This window comes from Salmo salar, chromosome 11 (genome assembly GCF_965601325.2).
Source record: "Salmo salar chromosome 11, fSalSal1, whole genome shotgun sequence".
Classification (NCBI taxonomy): domain Eukaryota; kingdom Metazoa; phylum Chordata; class Actinopteri; order Salmoniformes; family Salmonidae; genus Salmo; species Salmo salar.
The window spans coordinates 18,944,057-18,962,837 of record NC_138301.1 but is presented as its reverse complement, the minus strand read 5'-3'; the positions used below and the strand labels follow the sequence as shown (position 1 = coordinate 18,962,837).

The following is an 18,781-nucleotide window of genomic DNA, read 5'->3' as shown; positions in this document are numbered from 1 at the left end:
ATGGGGACAGTAATCTCTATCTCCTTGGGAACAATTAGCTCAGTAAGAAGATCAGCGATAGAGGGGTGAGAGAAGGAGCAAGAGAGAGGGAGAGAGAAAGATTAAAAAGAGAGGGAGAGAGAGGGAAACATGACTCCCTCCTCTCGGGTCATAAAGATGGGTCACAAAGATGGGTCACCTGGTGAATTGGGGGAGGGGGATTGAAAGGGCGGAATGTGGATAGCGTGAAAAGTGAGCCTGTAACCCAGTCCCTCGAGGCCAAGCGGGGTCTGGCTTGGACTACTGGCTGACTGGACTCTAATCAACAGTGCATCAGATAAAGAGGTGATGGGGGGGAAGATTCACCCCCCCCCCCCCATCTCCCCTGAAGGTAAACATGGCCCGGAAGACGGAAGAGATCTAGCCCTGATCTCAAATCCCTCAATCTCAACCAGAGATCAAACCATATCCTACACTTTTACATTTGTATTCAGTTACAGTTTCAGTAGTCTAATGTAACCAAATTGCACTGGCGGCTAAATCTCCATCAAAATTTTAATTTGACATGATGAGCACATTACTAGACGGCTTTTTGATCTCCACTGTGCTTCTAAGTTTACTCTCCCCGACAAAATATGAAACGACATCATTCTCGTCTGAGGTAATAGAGAGAGACACGTCTGAAATCAGCTGCTCCTCAAATAACAAAAGAGCAGTGACCACAGAGGTGGTCAACTAGAACAGGGCTGGTTTAGAGGGCAGGTAGGGGACAGAAACCTCTCCACCGGCAGGTGGACCACTGACAGGGTCTCAGTGGACCGCTGCCCCCCCCCCCCCCTCTCTTTATTTCATAGATAACTGCTCCAATCAATGGACACCCAGATTGACAGATAAAGCCATCAGCTGGCGAGCCTCATTTGGAGCCCAGCAAGAGGTGATCAATACAGGAGCATCAGCTGCTGAGGACTGGGGATAGCATGGGGTCTGGAGGAGAGCAAACCAGGTACCCCTCACAACTCAATACAAAACCTTCTATGGTAACTGCTGATTGGAACCTTGCCCTGGAATGGAACAGCCTATATACGTGGACCATAGTAGCGTGGGCTGACATTGTAACCTAGAGAAAGCAATAAAAAGTAGAAGGTGTAGGATCGATACTGTACCACTGACTGTGTGCGTAAATGAGTACAAAACGCACTAAGGCTCTTTTGAGACATCCTTTATCCCCCGACAGTACAGACATCTGTCATTCCTTGTTTCTCTTGAAAATCCAACGTGTACCAGTACATACTGAGTTGTATGTAACGGTACTATATACACCATACTGTATGTCAGTGCAGGGCTATTGTGCTGGTGAAGATCTCCTTCAGGGGCCGTTAACTACTTCAGTCCATCCATCACTGGATTGCGATGGAGAGGAATCCCAACTCCAGTGCACACAGAACAGGACACATATGGAGAAATGGACAAAGAGAGAACTATAGAGAGAGAGAGAAATACACAGAGAGAAATTAAGATGTTACATTAACTTTACAACGGTCAGGTTGAAACCTTGTCAAATAGAGTAGGGAATCGTCACAGCTCTATTCATTCTGTTTCTGTCTGCAACGTTTACATCACTGAATACACCCCACAACCAAGTAGATTGATTCAGGAAAAGACAGGACGAGGTGGGGGGTGGGGAGAGGAAGAAAGAAAGACACTAAAACATAAAAGAAGGGCGGGCCCCTGATGGTACCGAAACTAAAAACAAATAAGATGGAGTTGATTCCAATCGAGCTGACATCAGGAAAACCCCAATTTCCTTTGGTTTTGAAGTGGGGAAAAACAGAGGACAGATGGGTCTGCCTGTGGATGAGCCTGCATCTAAATACAGCTTTGTAATTTGGGCGGGCGGGGTTTTAAAATTACCCAAGACAATCTCAGACCTCTAACATATAAGCACGCTGACCACATCTTTGATCAAAGAGAGAGAAATGTCTGCAGCTAAGAATACTTGTCCTTTTTGGCATCTGTCTAGATTCTATAAGGCATTTATTATAAAGCAGTGGCTCTGACAGCGCTGGGCTGGGGTTGGCCCTGCGGTTCCCACCCTTTCCTCCCTCAGGGGCCCACTCTACTCTGCCAGCCCATCCCAGCCTGTCTGGACCAGCCCCAGACCCAAATTGCGTCTCAAATAGCACCATATTCCCCATATATTGCACAACTTTTAACCAGGGCACAGGTCAAAAGTAGTGCTCATAGGGCTCGGGTCAAAAGTAGTAAACTATAAGGGAATAGGGTGCTGTTTGGGACGCACCCCCAGTGTCTGCCCCAGTGATGGATCGCCCATTTCCAGGGGAAATGAAAGACTGTGGCCTTGTTTCCACACACGCAGGCCTGATGCCTCCCTTCACTCCACTTCCCCTCTGATGCCTCTGTAGTTGTGGCACCCTCTACCCTCTCTCCTTTCCCTGTTCCTCCTCTGTCTGTCGGTTACCTTTATCCCTCATGCCCTCCTCCCTTGCAGTCCAGACACGTGGCGGTCTTTCCCTAGTCTGCTGTCCGTCAGTGTTCCCCCTATCAAAAAGGCGGGGCATCCCAGTTTTAGGGGCTCATTAATCATTCTCTTCAGGACAGGAGGCCCCTTAATCCAGCTCCTCCCTCCACCGCCTGCCCTGCGCACTACCCTCGGCCCCTATCCCCCACGGTCTTATCAAGTTTCAGTGGCTGTAACTGTAGCACAATAAACAGAGGGAAAAGGGGGTGAGGGGAGAAGAGAGGAGCGGGGGAGGGAGGAGGACAGAGGAGAGATTTTCCAGTACCATTACATTTCTATTCTGGCCCCAGTCACTGTTCTTTACAGCCATGTTTCACACATTTCTCATAAGGAACTGAATCTGTGAGCTAGTCATCTATATAACGTGTTGCTACACTCATGGTTTTGAGTTAGTAGTGTAGTGAAACCAGAATGAAATTCAAATAAATGGTTTCTAAATCAATGCACCATATGAGTAGCCTGACATTTTACCACCTTTCAGACCAGCGGGGGAGGTTAGATTCAACAGGTTTGGATTCAGTTGGAAACCATTTTGCTCGCACAACACTTACTATAATAGTATGGACAGATGTGCTCATATGAAAGAGCTGGTAAAACTCTCAGGCAAGTCATTTCCAGAAACTGTTAAATGAAAATAAAGCCCTATTAAACAGGCCTCAGAATGTTCCCATTGTAGCTCTGCTAAAGTGTGTGTGAGTGTGTACAGCACAGCGAGCCTCCCTGTCCTGTATGGGGGGGTGGGAGCTCTGTAGCGTGAGTGTTAGCCCTGCGCAGAGTGGTAATGTAATGCATACATGGATCCCCTGGAGCCCATTCGTGGTGTAATTGGTGTGGACAGAGCACTCCGTCTCTGGGTTACGGTTAGGGACTTCCTCACGTCCACTGTTCCCACGCCGCTACACTACGCAGCCCTGGCCGCCGACACGTCGCCAAGCCAACGTGGCCGGCCCTCAGTAAACACAGCTGACTGACCGACAGCCTGGTAACATTAAGACGATTAGGGCACAACTACTGTCAGCCTCGAGATTCAGTCACTAGCTAATAGGCCTGGCTGTGCTGAGTCGGCTGGTGGAGCTACTGTAGTTCAAAGAGAAGCCTGCCTTCAACAAATCCAAATCAATTCAGAGTTTATTAGTCACATGCACAGGGTCGCAGATGTAATTTTAGATTTTATTTTATTTCACCTTTATTTAACCAGGTAGGCTAGTTGAGAACAAGTTCTCATTTACAATTGCGACCTGGCCAAGATAAAGCAAGCAGTTTGACACATACAACAACACAGAGTTACACATGGAGTAAAACAAACATACAGTCAATAATATAGTAGAAAAATAAGTCTATATACAATGTGAGCAAATGAGGTGAGATGAGGGAGGTAAAGGCCAAAAAGGCCATGGTGGCAAAGTAAATACAATATAGCAAGTAAAACACTGGAATGGTAGATTTGCAGTGGAAGAAAGTGCAAAGTAGAAATAGAAATAATGGGGTGCAAAGGAGCAAAATAAATAAATAAATACAGTAAGGGAAGCGGTAGTTGTTTGGGCTAAATTATAGATGGGCTATGTACAGGTGCAGTGATCTGTGAGCTGCTCTGACAGCTGGTGCTTAAAGCTAGTGAGGGAGATAAGTGTTTCCATTTTCAGCGATTTTTGTAGTTCGTTCCAGTCATTGGCAGCAGAGAACTGGAAGGAGAAGCGGCCGAAGGAGGAATTGGCTTTGGGGGTGACCAGAGAGATACTTAAGCTCAGAGTTCCAACAATACAGGTTAAAAAGAAGTGAATGAAACAATAAAATAATACTAAGTAAAATAATAGAATAGAAAAAGATCACAAGACGGCATATATACACTGACCGTACAAAACATTTCCATGACAGACTGACCAGCTGAATCTAGGTGAAAGCTATGATCCCTTATTGATGTCACTTCTTAAATCCACTTCAATTCAGTGTAGATGAAAGGGAGGAAACAGGTTAAAGAAGGATTTTTAAGTCTTGAGACAATTAAGACATGTATTGTGTATGTGTGTCATACAGAGCTCTTACTCCAATAGCCAAACAAACCCCCAGCATCTGTTTTTTTGACGCATCAACTTACTACAGTACACTTGACACTAAACCATGTTTGGGTGATATACAGTCGTGGCCAAAAATATTAGCACCCTCACACTTTTTTCAAGTAACTCACAATTTTCCCTAAAAATAAGTTGAAATTGAACAAAGTATTTGGTCTCCACATTTCTTTATTTCACTGTTAATATTGCAGAACCTTTGTTTTTGATTCAGAACCTAATATATCCATCAACAGAAATGACATGGACAAAATTATTGACACTAGACTTAATATTTGGTAGCACAGCCTTTGGTCAAAATAACTGCAATCATGCGCTTCCTATAACCATCGATGAGCTTCCTGCACATCTGTACTGGCACTCCTCTTGTGCAAACTGCTCCTGTTCTCCCAGATTAGCGTTTTGGCAAATTGCAGTCAGGCTAGGCTTTCTTATGTCTTTCTCTCAGCAGTGGGGTCCCCCTGGCTCTACCTATCATATATCCCCCTTTCATTGAGTTGGCGATGGATGGCGCGAGTTGAAACTGTCGTACCTTGTGTCTGAAGGTCAGCTTGAATCTGTGTGGCAGTTGACCGAGGTGCTTTTTCCACCATTCGAATAATCCTTCGCTGCAATCTACCATCAAGTTCTCTCTTGCGGCCACGTCCAGTGAGGTTGGCTACAGTGGCATGGGCCTTAAACGTCTTGATAACATTACGCACGGTGGAAACAGGAACATCAAGGTCTCTGGAGATGGACATGTAGCCTTGAGATTGTCCATGCTTGGCTACAATTGTGCATCTGATCTCCTCAGATAATGATCTGGTTTTCTTTCTTTTGTCCATGCTCATTGCGGTACATACAATGACACAAAACAGGAGAATGAGTCCTTTTCTCTATTCAAACTGGTTGAACACGGGATATTTATACTGCAGCCACCTTCAACTCACCACAGGTGAGTTCAATTCCAAAGTAAATGAGAATCACCTGCTTGACATCTAGTTATTTCTAACTAATTCTAGAAGGTGCCAATAATATTGTGCGGGCCATTTTAGGATTTATTTGTGGAATTAGTTAAGATTTAGTAACTTAATCAGATTTTTTTTTTTGTTCAACTGCACACCGAAGACATACATATGTGGATACCAAAATATGTTTTAATTTCAACAGGTTTCTGGAAGAAATTGTGCATTATTTCAAAAAAGTGCAAGGGTGCCAATATTTTTGGCCAAGACTACCATTTACACTGTATCAAATCAAATCACACGCACCGAATACAACCGGGAAATGCTTACTTACAAGCCCTTGACCATCAATGCAGTTAAGAAAATTGAGTTAAGAAAATATTTACTAAATAAACTAAAGTAAAAAACAAAAACTAAATTGTAACAAAAAAATAACAATGAGGCTATATACAGGGGCTACCGAGTCAATGTGCAGGGGTACAGGTTAGTTGAGGTAATTTATACATGTTGGTAGGGGTAAAGTGACTATGCATAGAAAATAAACTGAGTTGCAGCAGTGTAAAAACAAGAGGGGGGCAGGGGTGGGTCTATGCAAATAGTCTGGGTGGCGGCCATTTGATTAATTGTTCAGCAGTCTTATGGCTTGGAAGTAGAAGCTGTTAAGGAGCCTTTTGGACCTAGATGTGGCTCTCCAGTACCGTTTGCCATAAGGTAGCAGAGAGAACAGTTTATGACTTGAGTGACAGGTGTCGTTGACAATTTTTGGGGACTTCCTCTGACACCGCCACCGTATACTAAGGTATTTAATAATACCAACGGTATGATTTTCAATACAATTTTAGGGAGTTAGGGGCCCAGCTGCAAGGGTGCACGCTACACCACTGATTATAAATATAAGAAATCTAAGATGTGTCAAATGAATGATATCCTGCTCTGGGCTCCAACTATTCATTTGGTTTGCTAGCTAAGTGGCTAGATGTCAAGATCAAGCTTCTTGGTTACAGCAAAGACATTAAATCACCTCACGGATCAAGATTCTTGTTGTCAAAACTGTTTTGTGTGTATTTAAAAAGATATTCATATATATTACATTTCTGGTGTTGTTTTTTTCACCACATTCGGTAATAGCGTATACCCACCCCGGTGTGGTACAGAAACAGTAGGAAAGTCTGGATACCGCCCAACCCTACACTACACTAGAAGCTCTACTACACAAGCTTCCCAATTACTAAACTTTGTTGTTAAAGTATAAAAACATGAGATCCCAAACCCGTTAACACGGTTGCTTAACTCTTGACGTTCCTCGGGTCTCCTCCGAACAAGGTAAATCCGCTTTTAGTTTTAACGCTCCACATTTTTTGGAATCACTTACAAAATGCATTACATTTGGATTCCCTGGTGCCCCTAGCGCAGTTTAAACCCCTGATGATAAATGAGTTGACCAAGGTATGCAACTGTTTTGATATATTGACTTTAATAACTTATTTATAATGGCTGTGATGTTTGTAATGTTCTAATGTAATGCACTTGTTATTCTATCTTGTAGTTTATCTTTTATGTCATCAGGGCACCATTGAAAATGAGATCCTGGTCTCAATTGGTCTCCCCTGAATAAATAAAAGTAAATTATAAAAAAATAAAAATAACTACACGACAAGACAGGACACTGCTTCACAGACAGCAGAGACAACTGGGATGGATCAAACCACTCACTAGTTCGGAGGGGTCTATCTTTTTTGTTGGAGAAGTGGGGGGTGTTAAACACTTGTCTTAACCCCACTCTCTCTCCGTCCCGTGATTCCCTAAACAGAAGTCTCTCACACTCGCTCTGTCCATCAGACCTAGGCACCATTAATCATTTCAAGTGGACAGCGGTGACAGGCATGTGGCTGCTTTGCACTGGGGTTTTTTTTCTTCATAAAGTGCCCGTTTCTCCTACAGTCTCCCTCCCTGCCCCCTCCACCTCCCTTACCCCCTCCCTCCCTCCCAGCCCCCATCCCATCTCAGAGCAAGAGGTGAGGGGGGGAGTGTCAAACAAAAAACAAACAATCACCCATCTGCTTAAATCGAAGCCTTTAAGACAGTTAATAGCAACACGACAGTGTCAAAGTTTTTCTCCACGTTCCCAACGAGAGAGAACGCAGGAAGTGAAACGGATATGATAAACAATAAGGCTACAGGAAAACATGGCAGCTAAACACTCCTGAGTCCTCAGCCACCAATTGAAGAGGAAATGCTGCTGCTGTTGCTGCTACTCTGATGTGGGGCGCGTCAATGGGCCCCTTCACAGGCTCATTGGGTGTATGACAGCTGGTGAAATTCCTCAACAATGAACACAAACACGCCTGTTTTTAGGCACACAAGGCCAAATGGGATTCTCTCGTAAGCTTCCTTTCAGTTATTTCCCACTTCCCAAGGACTTGGTGGGGGCATGAAGTGGGTAATTGCTCCTCCCTTTGGGCCTCTCAACCTTCCCATTTCCTCCTTTCACTCCTCAGAAACTCACACTCTCTTCTCCAACTAACATCTTTGATCAGCTGTCAGCTGTCCAAATATATTCAATATCATTAGCTTAGAGTGTTTTCTCCTACTTCAAAACCTGGTAATATAATGAGAAAAATGTTTGACACTCAAAGAACAAAGAACAACTGAAAATGAAATGCAGTATCCAAGTATAAATCTGTATTTTCATTTGATGGTGCAGCAGAAGCCACAAAAACAAACCAAAAATGGAGTACAGTGCCTCATAACAGGGCCAGACATAATTTTGTCAGAGAGATCACCGGCCTGGTCTGCGAGGCAAGCGGCTGAGGGCTGCATCTCACGGTAGTCCTGGGGAATGTGTGCTGTGGCCCTGTTCTCACAGCCGAGTGGGAAGACAGCCAAGCAATTTGTTCTCCATGATTAAGGCCCCGATTTAGGAGACAGCGGAGGTCAGCCAAGTGCCGCTTATTGAAGTAGAAAAGAGGAGAGGGGGGTTCTTTCTTTCTCAGGCCAGAAAGAGGTATTGACAGGGTAGCCACGTAGGTGAAATTCTTTGCTGCACCATGGTAATGACGGGATAGAGAACATCTCAGCTAAAAGCATTGACCTTCTGGTTCTAGAATGATCCTGTGATATCATCAATAAAGAAGCCTGGGGGTTATCACTCTCTCAGTGAATCTTATTGGAAACGCAACACAGCTATAAATCAGGACTCACCCATCACCACTCACAATTATCTTGAATTACTTTTTAATAACTTCTTTGACTCATCACTGCTGCTACTGTTTACCATCTGTCACTTTATTCCTAGTTATACGTACAGTAACAGTCAAAAGTTTGGACACACCTACTCATTCAAGGGTTTTTCTTTAATCTTACTATTTTCTACATTGTAGAATAATAGTGAAGAAATCAAAAACTATGGAATCATGTAGTAACCCCATTAAAAGAGTTAAATCAAAATAGCTTTTGTATTTGAGACTCTTCAACGTAGCCACCCTTTGCCTTGATGACAGCTTTGCACACTCTTGGCATTCTCTCAACCAGCTTCATGAGGAATGCTTTTCCAATAGTCTTGAAGGAGTTCCCACATATGCTGAGCACTTGTTGGCTGCTTTTCCTTCACTCTGCGGTCCAACTTATCCCAAACCATCTCAAAATGGGTTGAGGTCGGTGATTGTGGAGGCCATGTAATCCAATGCAGCACTCCACCACTCTCCTTGGTTAAATAGCTAATACACAGCCTGGAGGTGTGTTTAAGGTCATTGTCCTGTTGAAAAATAAATGAAAGTGGGACTAAGCGCAAACCAGATGGGATGGCGTATCGCTGCAGAATGCTGTGGTAGCCATGCCGGTTAAGTTTGTCTTGAATTCTAAATAAATCACTGACAGTGTCACCAGCAAAGCACCCCCACACCATCACACCTCCTCCTCCATGCTTCACGGTGGGAACCACATGCTGAGATCATCCGTTCACTTACGCTGCATCTCACAAAGACACAGCGGTTGGAACCAAAAATCTCAAATTTGGACTCATCAGACCAAAGGACAGATTTCCACCAGTCCAATGTCCATTGCTCGTGTTTCTTGGACAAAGCAAGCCACTTCTTCTTATTGGTGTCCTTTAGTAGTGGTTTCTTTGCAGCAATTCGACCATGAAGGCCTGATTCATGCAGTCTCCTCTGAAAAGTTGATGTTGAGATGTGTTACTTGAACTCTGTGAAGCATTTATTTGGGCTGCAATCTGAGGTTCAGTTAACTCTAATGAACGTATCCTCTGCAGCAGAGGTAACTCTAGGTCTTCCTTTCCTGTGGCGGTCCTCATGAGAGCCAGTTTCATCATAGCGCTTGATGGTTTTTGCAACTGCACTTGAAGAAACTTTCACATTTCTTGAAATTTTCCAGATTGACTGACCTTCATCTCTTAAAGTAATGATATACTGTCGTTTCTCTTTGCTCATTTAAGCTGTTCTTGCCATAGTATAGACTTGGTCTTTTACCAAAATAGGGCTATCTTCTGTATACCACCCCTACCTTGTCACAACAAAACTGATTGGCTAAAACGCATTAAGAAAAGAAATTCCACAAATGAACTTTTAACAAGGCACACCTATTAATCGAAATGCATTCCAGGTGACTACCTCATGAAGCTGGTTGAGAAAATACCAAGAATGTGCAAAGCTGTCATCAAGGCAAAGTGGGGCTACTTTGAAGAATCTAAAATCTAAAATATATTCTGATTTATTTAACACTTTTTTGGTTACTACATGATTCCATATGTGTTATTTCATAGTACTGATGTCTTCACTATTATTTTACAATGTAGAAAATAGTAAAAAATAAAAAACCCTTGAATGAGTAGGTGTGTCCAAAATATTGACTGGTACTGTACACCTTTAGCTACCTCAATTACCTTGTACCACTGCATATCGAATTGGTACTGGTACCACTTGTATATAGCCAAGTTATTTACTCATTGTGTATATATTATTACATGTTTAACTTTTCTATTATTTCTCCATTTCTTTCTCGCTGCAGGGCCTTGTAAGTAAGTATTTCACTACTGGTCTACACCTGTAGTTTACGAAGCATGTGACAACAAATTTGATTTTGAAACTCATCCTGGCACCATGTTCTGAACAAAATTAGGCATCATGAATGAAACCAGATTGAACTTGACTGGTTGTGAAAACAACACAGTTGCAGTATGAGTGGATAAAAAAGGAAACCACAAAAAACAACTGATTAAATCATCATCTATCCAGTTTTAGTCGGCTTGATGAAGATTCCCATCTGACCAACATAGTACAAGGGTCAGCCCACCACTCCCCACTGTCAGAGCAGTGACATGCTAATTGACCAATGACAGATCCTCTCCCTCTCTAACTAATACATTATCTCCCAACAAGACATCTAAAACACACGTGCCAGGCCAGGCCAGCCAGGCCAGCCAGGCCCAGGGTGGGGAGTCACTAGCTACCGCTGGTTTCACTGGCCGTGTGAGGACACACATAAGGCTCTCTCTACAGGGACTCAGTCATTTGCCTGTCTTAGGATCGGAGTCGATGGCATCCGCCGTGACAATGTTTTGACAGGATCTTAGTTCACACACACAGTGAAGCTAACATTTTACATTTGGCTCTATACTCCAGCATTTTGGATTTGAGATCAAAATGTTTCATATGAGGTGACAGTACAGAATGTCAACTTTTATTTTAGGGTATTTTCATACATATCTGTTTTACTGTTTAGAAATGCAAGTACTTTATGTATCTAGTCCGCCCATTTGAGGAAGTGAAGTATTTGGACAAAATTCACTTAGTGTATTAAAGTTGTCAAAAGTTTAGTATTTCGGCCCATATTCCTAGTACACAATGACTACATCAAGCATTTGACTCTACAAACTCGGATTTATTTGCAGTTTGTTTTGGTTGTGTTAGGTTTTGCTAAGTGCATAACTTTGTGTTGCATATTATGAGTGGTCAGGGTCAATGGGTTCCGGGTTCAACACCCTTCTTGGGGCAGGATAATAAAACAAGAAGAAATAGCCTTGAAATGTTTCTGGTGTATTTTTAAGGGAAAATACATCCAAAAATGTCCTGATAATTTGGTCAATATATCCCAACCATTTCTGTATTACTTTAAACTGTTGGTCTAACTCTAACAATTAAGAAAGAAACCATGCTTGACAATTTCCTGGTAGAACGACTGAGAAAGTCAGTTCTGGGGTTTGATTGAATGTTTGCTACGTTGCGTAACGGCTTGTACTGAATGACGCTTCCCCAAAACGTTCTTCAACTTTCTTGAACAGACTTTAAGGTAGCCTACATTTGCTCCGTTTGGTAGGTGTGCTGAGGTGTGACTTGAAGCAATGAGTGACATATTTGAAGGGAAGCGGTGCATTTTGAACCCACAACAGAATCCCTCACCGTTTTCAACCGGTCATTCTGAACACCCACGTTTCCATTTAATTTTATGTTGTATTACGGGTTTTTTTGTACTGAATGCAGCCCTGGTGACTTTTCTACTACAAAATGAATGAAAGTAAAATGGTGACACCTTTAAAATATAATTTCTCCTTGAAAAAATGTGCCTAACAAAATATTGGTCCGTACTCAGATTATTATCAGGCTGGTGTGTTATTTAGCAATACGCATTATCACCTGTAGCCCAAATGATGCAGCATAGTGGCTATAAATAAATAGACTGAAACATGGTATTTGTACTAATCATTAGCTAGATCAGGGCTTCACAAACCTTTTCAGTCATGGCTCCCTTTCATCTTGGGTGAACATCATTTTGGCCTTCAAAATTGTTTTCTAAACATAAATAAGGAGGATAGGTTGCTGCTGCTGGTCAGAGTCTATGAGACAAGCAGGCTGCCTTTGACTGGGGAGAGAAACAGGCTTGTTTGAGTCTACTGCCTGAGGTACAGAGAAACAACGTTTCTCTAATTCTGTAGCCTACTACAAACCAGTTGTTTCAAAGTTATAATACTACCAAAGTTGTCTTTGAACTCTCAAAAATGAGCTCAATATAACCATTACCAATTATCACTGGCTTTGAAAAATAACACTCACATGCGAGATGCTCATCTCGTCAATTTGCAATATAAACTTTTCCATTTGAAAAATTGAATTTTATATACAATTCTTATTCGTGTTTATATATTTGTTTTATTTATTTAAATAATTTCCAATTCATTAAATTCATCATGGTACAGTGCCTTGAGAAAGTATTCACCCAGTCACTACAAAGATACAGGCTCCCTTCCTAACTCAGTTGCCAGAGAAGAAGGAAAGCACTCAGGGATTTCACCATGAGGCCAATGGTGATTTTAAAACCGTTACAGAGTTTAATGGCTGTGATAGGAGATAACTGTGGATGGATCAACAACATTGTAATTACTCCACAATACTAAAAATATCATAAGGTGAATGCACCAATCTGTAAGTCGCTCTGGATAAGAGCATCTGCTAAATAATGTAAATGTAAACATAAATTAAAGAGTGAAAAGAAGGAAGTAACGTTCTTTGTGCCTCAATTTCTCACTGAACCCCTTTGACAATTAATTCACGATTATCCATAATCATGGTAGTATCCACATGAATGTAGAAGTGTTCAGAAACATATTCTATTCTTACTCACAATAAAAGTGACTCCAAAATGACAAATCATTGGTCACCATTCAGTTCCTATTGCGCAAAATATAACCAGAAACAACCAAAACAAATTGCAAAAGCATCCGAGTTTGGAGAGTCACAAGCTTGATGTAGTCATTGAGTGCAAGGAATATGGGACCAAATACTAAACTTTTGACTACTTTAATACACTTTTAGTGAATTTGTCTAAATGCGTGACTTCCTAAAATAGGGGGACTAGATACATGAAGTGCTTTCATTTCTAAATACCCTCCAATAAAAGGTGACATTCTGTACTGTTGCCTTATATGAAACACTTGATCTCAAATCCAAAATGGTGGAGTATAGAGACAATTTTAAAAATGTAGCTTCACTGTCCAAATACATATAGAGAGGAGTGTGCCTGGGAATTGAACATGACCTAAAAGCATTCTGAAAATGTGATATGACCACAGGGAAAAAGCTATATTTATAAGATACTGGGAAAATACTGCAAATTACAGGTTGGATTGAACTGAGCCTTTTATCCCTTAGCAGTTCTGTAGTCTGAGGTGGTCTCTCTCATTTGAGGGGCGATGTTTAGAAAGCAGACTGATTGTGGAGCCTTCCAGGCTGTTTGCTTAGTGAATTAGTCACAGCCTAAACAGGTCCTCTCAGGTCTGAGACTTGTGTGTGTGTGTGTGTGTGTGTGTGTGTGTGTGTGTGTGTGTGTGTGTGTCAGAGGGGACAGCAGGAGACTGATCTCACCTGACAAGCCCTCGAACACCTTTAACACAGCGAAACAGGATTTACAGTGTTCTATAGTTTAAGTCTATTTTCTAGTTGACTACTCTTTTCTCTGTGAAAGGGCTTGTTTCGTGTGTGTGTGTGCTTGCATGCGACTGAAAGTGGAAGAGAAACTATGGTGTTGTGAATCATACAGGCAAGACACAATCTTTGTGAGAATTTCAGTATCTCTACAAGTGAACTATAGCACATAGAAGAGGATATGAATAAAGTCTAAATGGAAGTAGTAGGGGAAAGTTGCTTTCTAAATGTCAGCCTTCTTACCTCTTTTCTGCATGTAGGTGAACAGGTCATCCAGGAATTCCTTTCTGTTGGGGTCACTGTCAAGCTCATACAGCTGAAGGTAAAAACCATTGAGTTCCAGTCAGTCTTATCTTTTGATACTTTTAAATAAAGGATTCAAGTCCAACATGCATTTGTATTTATTGAATTGCTTCTAATCAATTGGCTAACTAAAGGAAAGCAGGAAGTATCATCAAGCAAACAATACTAATAAATAGTAAGGGTTCATTATATAAAATCTGACCTGTGACCTTATCTATGAGATTATATTTGATGACCTGTTGGAGCTGTGTTCTGAGTGCTAACCAAAGCCTGGTTCAGCCATAATGTGCTCCAGACCAGATACGTACCTTAGCAAAGTCTCTGGAGGCCTCTCCTCTTCCTCCTCTTCCACTGTCATTCTCATCTGCCCATGCACCACTCCCATTCTGCGGAGAGATGACGCAGAGAATTAACATCCAGTACATCCAAACATACACACGCATAGGGCTGTGGCGGTCATGAAATTTTGTCCACCGGCTATTATCATGCAAATGACTGCCAGTGTCACAGTAATAGACTGACAATAAAAAAATAAAAAACAGGTTTAGCATTTCAAAGACTCCACGCATACAAGCCGCTGATGCGCGCCTTTGGAACATCTACATTGAAAAAAAGGATAATAAATCCATTTAAAGGCACAGTCAACTTAGTGTATGTAAACTTCTGACCCACTGGAATTGTGATACAGTGAATTATAAATGAAATAATCTGTCTGTAAACAATTGTTAGAAAAATTACTTGTGTCATGCACAAAGTAGATGTCCTAACTGACTTGCCAAAACTATAGTTTGTTAACAAGAAATTTGTGGTGGTTGAAAAATGAGTTTTAATGACTCCAACTAAAGTGTATGTAAAATTCTGACCTCAATTGTATGTAGCACAACGGTTTACAGATTCAACACTTCAACTATTGCTTATTTTTTTTGAATGTTGAAAGTAAAAGATTGCAAAGGTGACCCTCTGCAATTTAGGCTAACAGGTTTAAAGCAATTCTTAATATATTTCTATGGTCGTAGTTAGCTGGTTGTCTTTGTAGGGAGGGAGTGAGATGACCAAGTGACGGCGTCGCAAGCAAAGCACAAGGTTGACACTTCGCGTACGCAGCCCAAATTTACCGACACATGCAACTTTTCTTGCCTAACAGGCTAGATAGCGAGACACAGATATTTGTGTAGAAAAAAAAGGCAGTTTGAGGGCGCTATATTTATTTAAAGAAAGGCCGTTGACAGCCGATATGGGTTCTAAAGGGTTAAACAGCTTGGAAAATTCCAGAAAATTATGTCATGGCTTTAGAAGCTTCTGATAGGCTAATTGACATTGTTTCAGTCAATTGGAGGTGTACCTGTGGATGTATTTCAAGGCCTACCATCAAACTCAGTGCCTCCTTGCTTGACATCATGGGAAAATCAAAAGAAATCAGCCAAGACCTCAGAAAATAAATTGTAGACCTCCACAAGTCTGGTTCATCCTTGGGAACAATTTCCAAATGCCTGAAGATACCACGTTCATCTGTAAAAACAATAGTACGCAAGAATAAACACCATGGGACCACGCAGCCGTCATACCGCTCAGGAAGGAGACGCGTTCTGTCTCCTAGAGATGAACGTACTTTGGTGCGAAAAGTGCAAATCAATCCCAGAACAGCAGCAAAGGATTTGTGAAGACGCTGGAGGAAACAGGTACAAAAGTATCTATATCCACAGTAAAACGAGTCCTATAGACATAACCTGAAAGGCCGCTCAGCAAGGAAAAAGCCACATTTCCAAAACCACCATCAAAAAAGCCAAACTACGGTTTGCAACTGCACATGGGGACAAAGATCGTACTTTTTGGAGAAATGTCCTCTGGTCTGATGAAACAAAAATAGAACTGTTTGGCCATAATGACCATCGATATGTTTGGAGGAAAAAGGGGGAGGCTTGCAAGCCGAAGAACACCATCCCAACCGTGAGGCACGGAGGTGGCAGCATCATGTTGTGGGGGTGCTTTGCTGCAGGAGGGACTGGTGCACTTCACAAAATAGATGGCATCATGAGGTAGGAAAATTATGTGGATATATTGAAGCAACATCTCAAGACATCAGTCAGGAAGCTAAAGCTTGGTCGCAAATGTATCTTCCAAATGGACAATGATCACTTAAAGACAACAAAGTCAAGGTATTGGAGTGGCCATCACAAAGCTCTGACCTCCAGCCTATAGAAAATTTGTGGGAAGAACTAAAAAAGCATGTGCGAGCAAGGAGGCCTACAAACCTGACTCAGTTACACCAGCTCTGTCAGGAGGAATGGGCCAAAATTCACCCAACTTATTATGGGAAGCTTGTGGAAGTCTACCCAAAACGTTTGACACAAGTTAAACAATTTAAAGGCAATGCTACCAAATACTAATTGAGTGTATGTAAACTTCTGACCCACTGGGAATGTGATGAAAGAAATAAAAGCTGAAATAAATCATCCTCTCTACTATTATTCTGACATTTCACATTCTTAAAATAAAGTGGTGATCCTAACTGACCTAGAACAGGGAATTTTTACATCAGGAATTGTGAAAAACTGAGTTTAACTTCTCTAGGGTATGTGGGACGCTACCATCCCACCTGGCCAACATCCAGTGAAATTGCAGAGCGCCAAATTGAAAAATAGAAATACTCATAAAAATTTATGAAACATACAAGTGTTATACATGGGTTTAAAGAAACTTCTTGTTAATCCAACCACGGTGTCAGATTTCAAAAAGACTTTACGGCGAAAGCAAACCATGCGATTATCTGAGAACAGCGCCCAGCAGACAAATCATTACAAACAGTAACCAGCCAAGTAGACGAGTAACAAAAGTCAGAAATAGCGATAAAATGAATCACTTACCTTTGATGATCTTCATATGGTTACACTCACAAAACTCCCAGTTACCCAATAAATGTTAGTTTTGTTTGATCAAGTTCTTCTTTATATCTTATTTATATCAAAAGTCCTCCATTTTGTTAGCTCGTTTTGTTCAGTAAAACACTGTCTCAAACAACAGCCGGTAAAATTGCAGAGCGTGAAACTCAACAAAACAGAAATTCTCATAATAAACATACAAATGTTATACACCAGCTTAAAGATACATTTATTGTTAATCCAGATTTCAAAAAGGCTTTACGGCGAAAGAAAACCATGCAATTATCTGAGAACAGCGCCCAGCAGACAAATCATTACAAACAGTTAGCAGCCAAGTAGACGAGTAACAAAAGTCAGAAATAGCATTAAAATGTGTCACTTTTTGATGATCTTCATATGGTTGCACTCCGAAGACTCCATGTTACCCAATAAATGTTTGTTTTGTTCGATAATGTCCCTCTTTTTGTCCAAAAACCTCCGTTTTGTTGGTGCGTTTTGTTCAGTATTCCATTGGAACGAAGCGCGGTCACAAAAGACAGACGAAATATCAAAAAAGTACCATAAAGGTTCGTAGAAACATGCCAAACGATGTTTATAATCAATCCTCAAGTTGTTTTTGTCATAAATAATTGATAATATTTCAACTGGACAAAAGCTTCGTCAATAGAAAAGGAAAAACAAGAAAGGTGCGCTCCCATCGTGCACTGGCTTCATGTCTGGAAATTTCCACTGTCCACTCATTGAATGTGCTGTTTCTCCCTCATTTTTCAGAGTAAAAGCCTGAAACAATGCCTAAAGACTGGCCACATGTTGTAGAAGGCATAGAGATCGATAAGTCTTTGTATGGTGGATAGGCTTTCAATGGAAAAACAGGCATTTCAAAATAAAGGCACTTCTTGGATGGATTTTCCTCAGGTTTTCACCTGCCATATCAGTTCTGTTATACTCACAGATATTATTTTAACAGTTTTGGAAACTTTAGAGTGTTTTCTATCCAAATCTACCAATTATATGCATATCCTAGCTTCTGAACCTGAGTAGCAGGCAGTTTACTTTGGACACGCTTTTCATCCAAAATTCCAAATGCTGCCCCCTACCCTAGTGAGGTTAAATGTATTTTGCGAAGGTGTAAGTGTAACCGATGTGAAATGTCTAGTTAGTTAGCGGTGGTGCGCGCTAATAGCGTTTCAATCGGGTGACGTCACTCACTTTGAGACCTGAAGTAGTTGTTCCCCTTGCTCTGCAAGGGCCGCTGCTTTTGTGGCGTGATGGGTAACGATGCTTCGAGGGTGACTGTTGTCTGTGTGCAGAGGGTCCCTGGTTCAAGTCCAGGTTGGGGCGAGGAGATGGACGGAAGCTATACTGTTACATATGTAAACTTCTGACTTCAACTGTACTTTGACTTCTTACCATCTATGAAAAGTAATCTGACCATGGGTCTTGAATTGCCGTATATAGTCTTTATGGTTATAATCTGACCTATCTATAAACATTCATCAACGTCTTCGTGTACTCATATTCATGAACGTCTCTGTACTCCTGTCTGGTTATCCATCAGCCTGACATACAGTTCCAGTCTAAAGTTTGGACACACCTACTCATTCAAACTTACAAATTTTTTTAATAAAAAAAAACA

At 41.5% G+C, this 18,781-nt stretch overlaps 1 protein-coding gene across 4 annotated transcripts in view; it reads right to left on the bottom strand.

Moving 5' to 3' along the window:
• LOC106562117 (AT-rich interactive domain-containing protein 3B) overlaps window positions 1–18,781 on the bottom strand; it is a 61,592-nt gene that overhangs the window by 12,706 nt on the left and 30,105 nt on the right. For all 4 annotated transcript variants that reach the window (XM_014126721.3, XM_014126720.3, XM_014126722.3 and 1 more), the window contains exons 3-4: window positions 14,575–14,652; window positions 14,207–14,279 (exon numbers count right to left, since the gene is read on the bottom strand). In XM_014126721.3, the coding sequence (XP_013982196.3) occupies window positions 14,207–14,279; window positions 14,575–14,652 (151 nt within the window). The remainder of the gene's footprint in view (window positions 1–14,206; window positions 14,280–14,574; window positions 14,653–18,781) is intronic.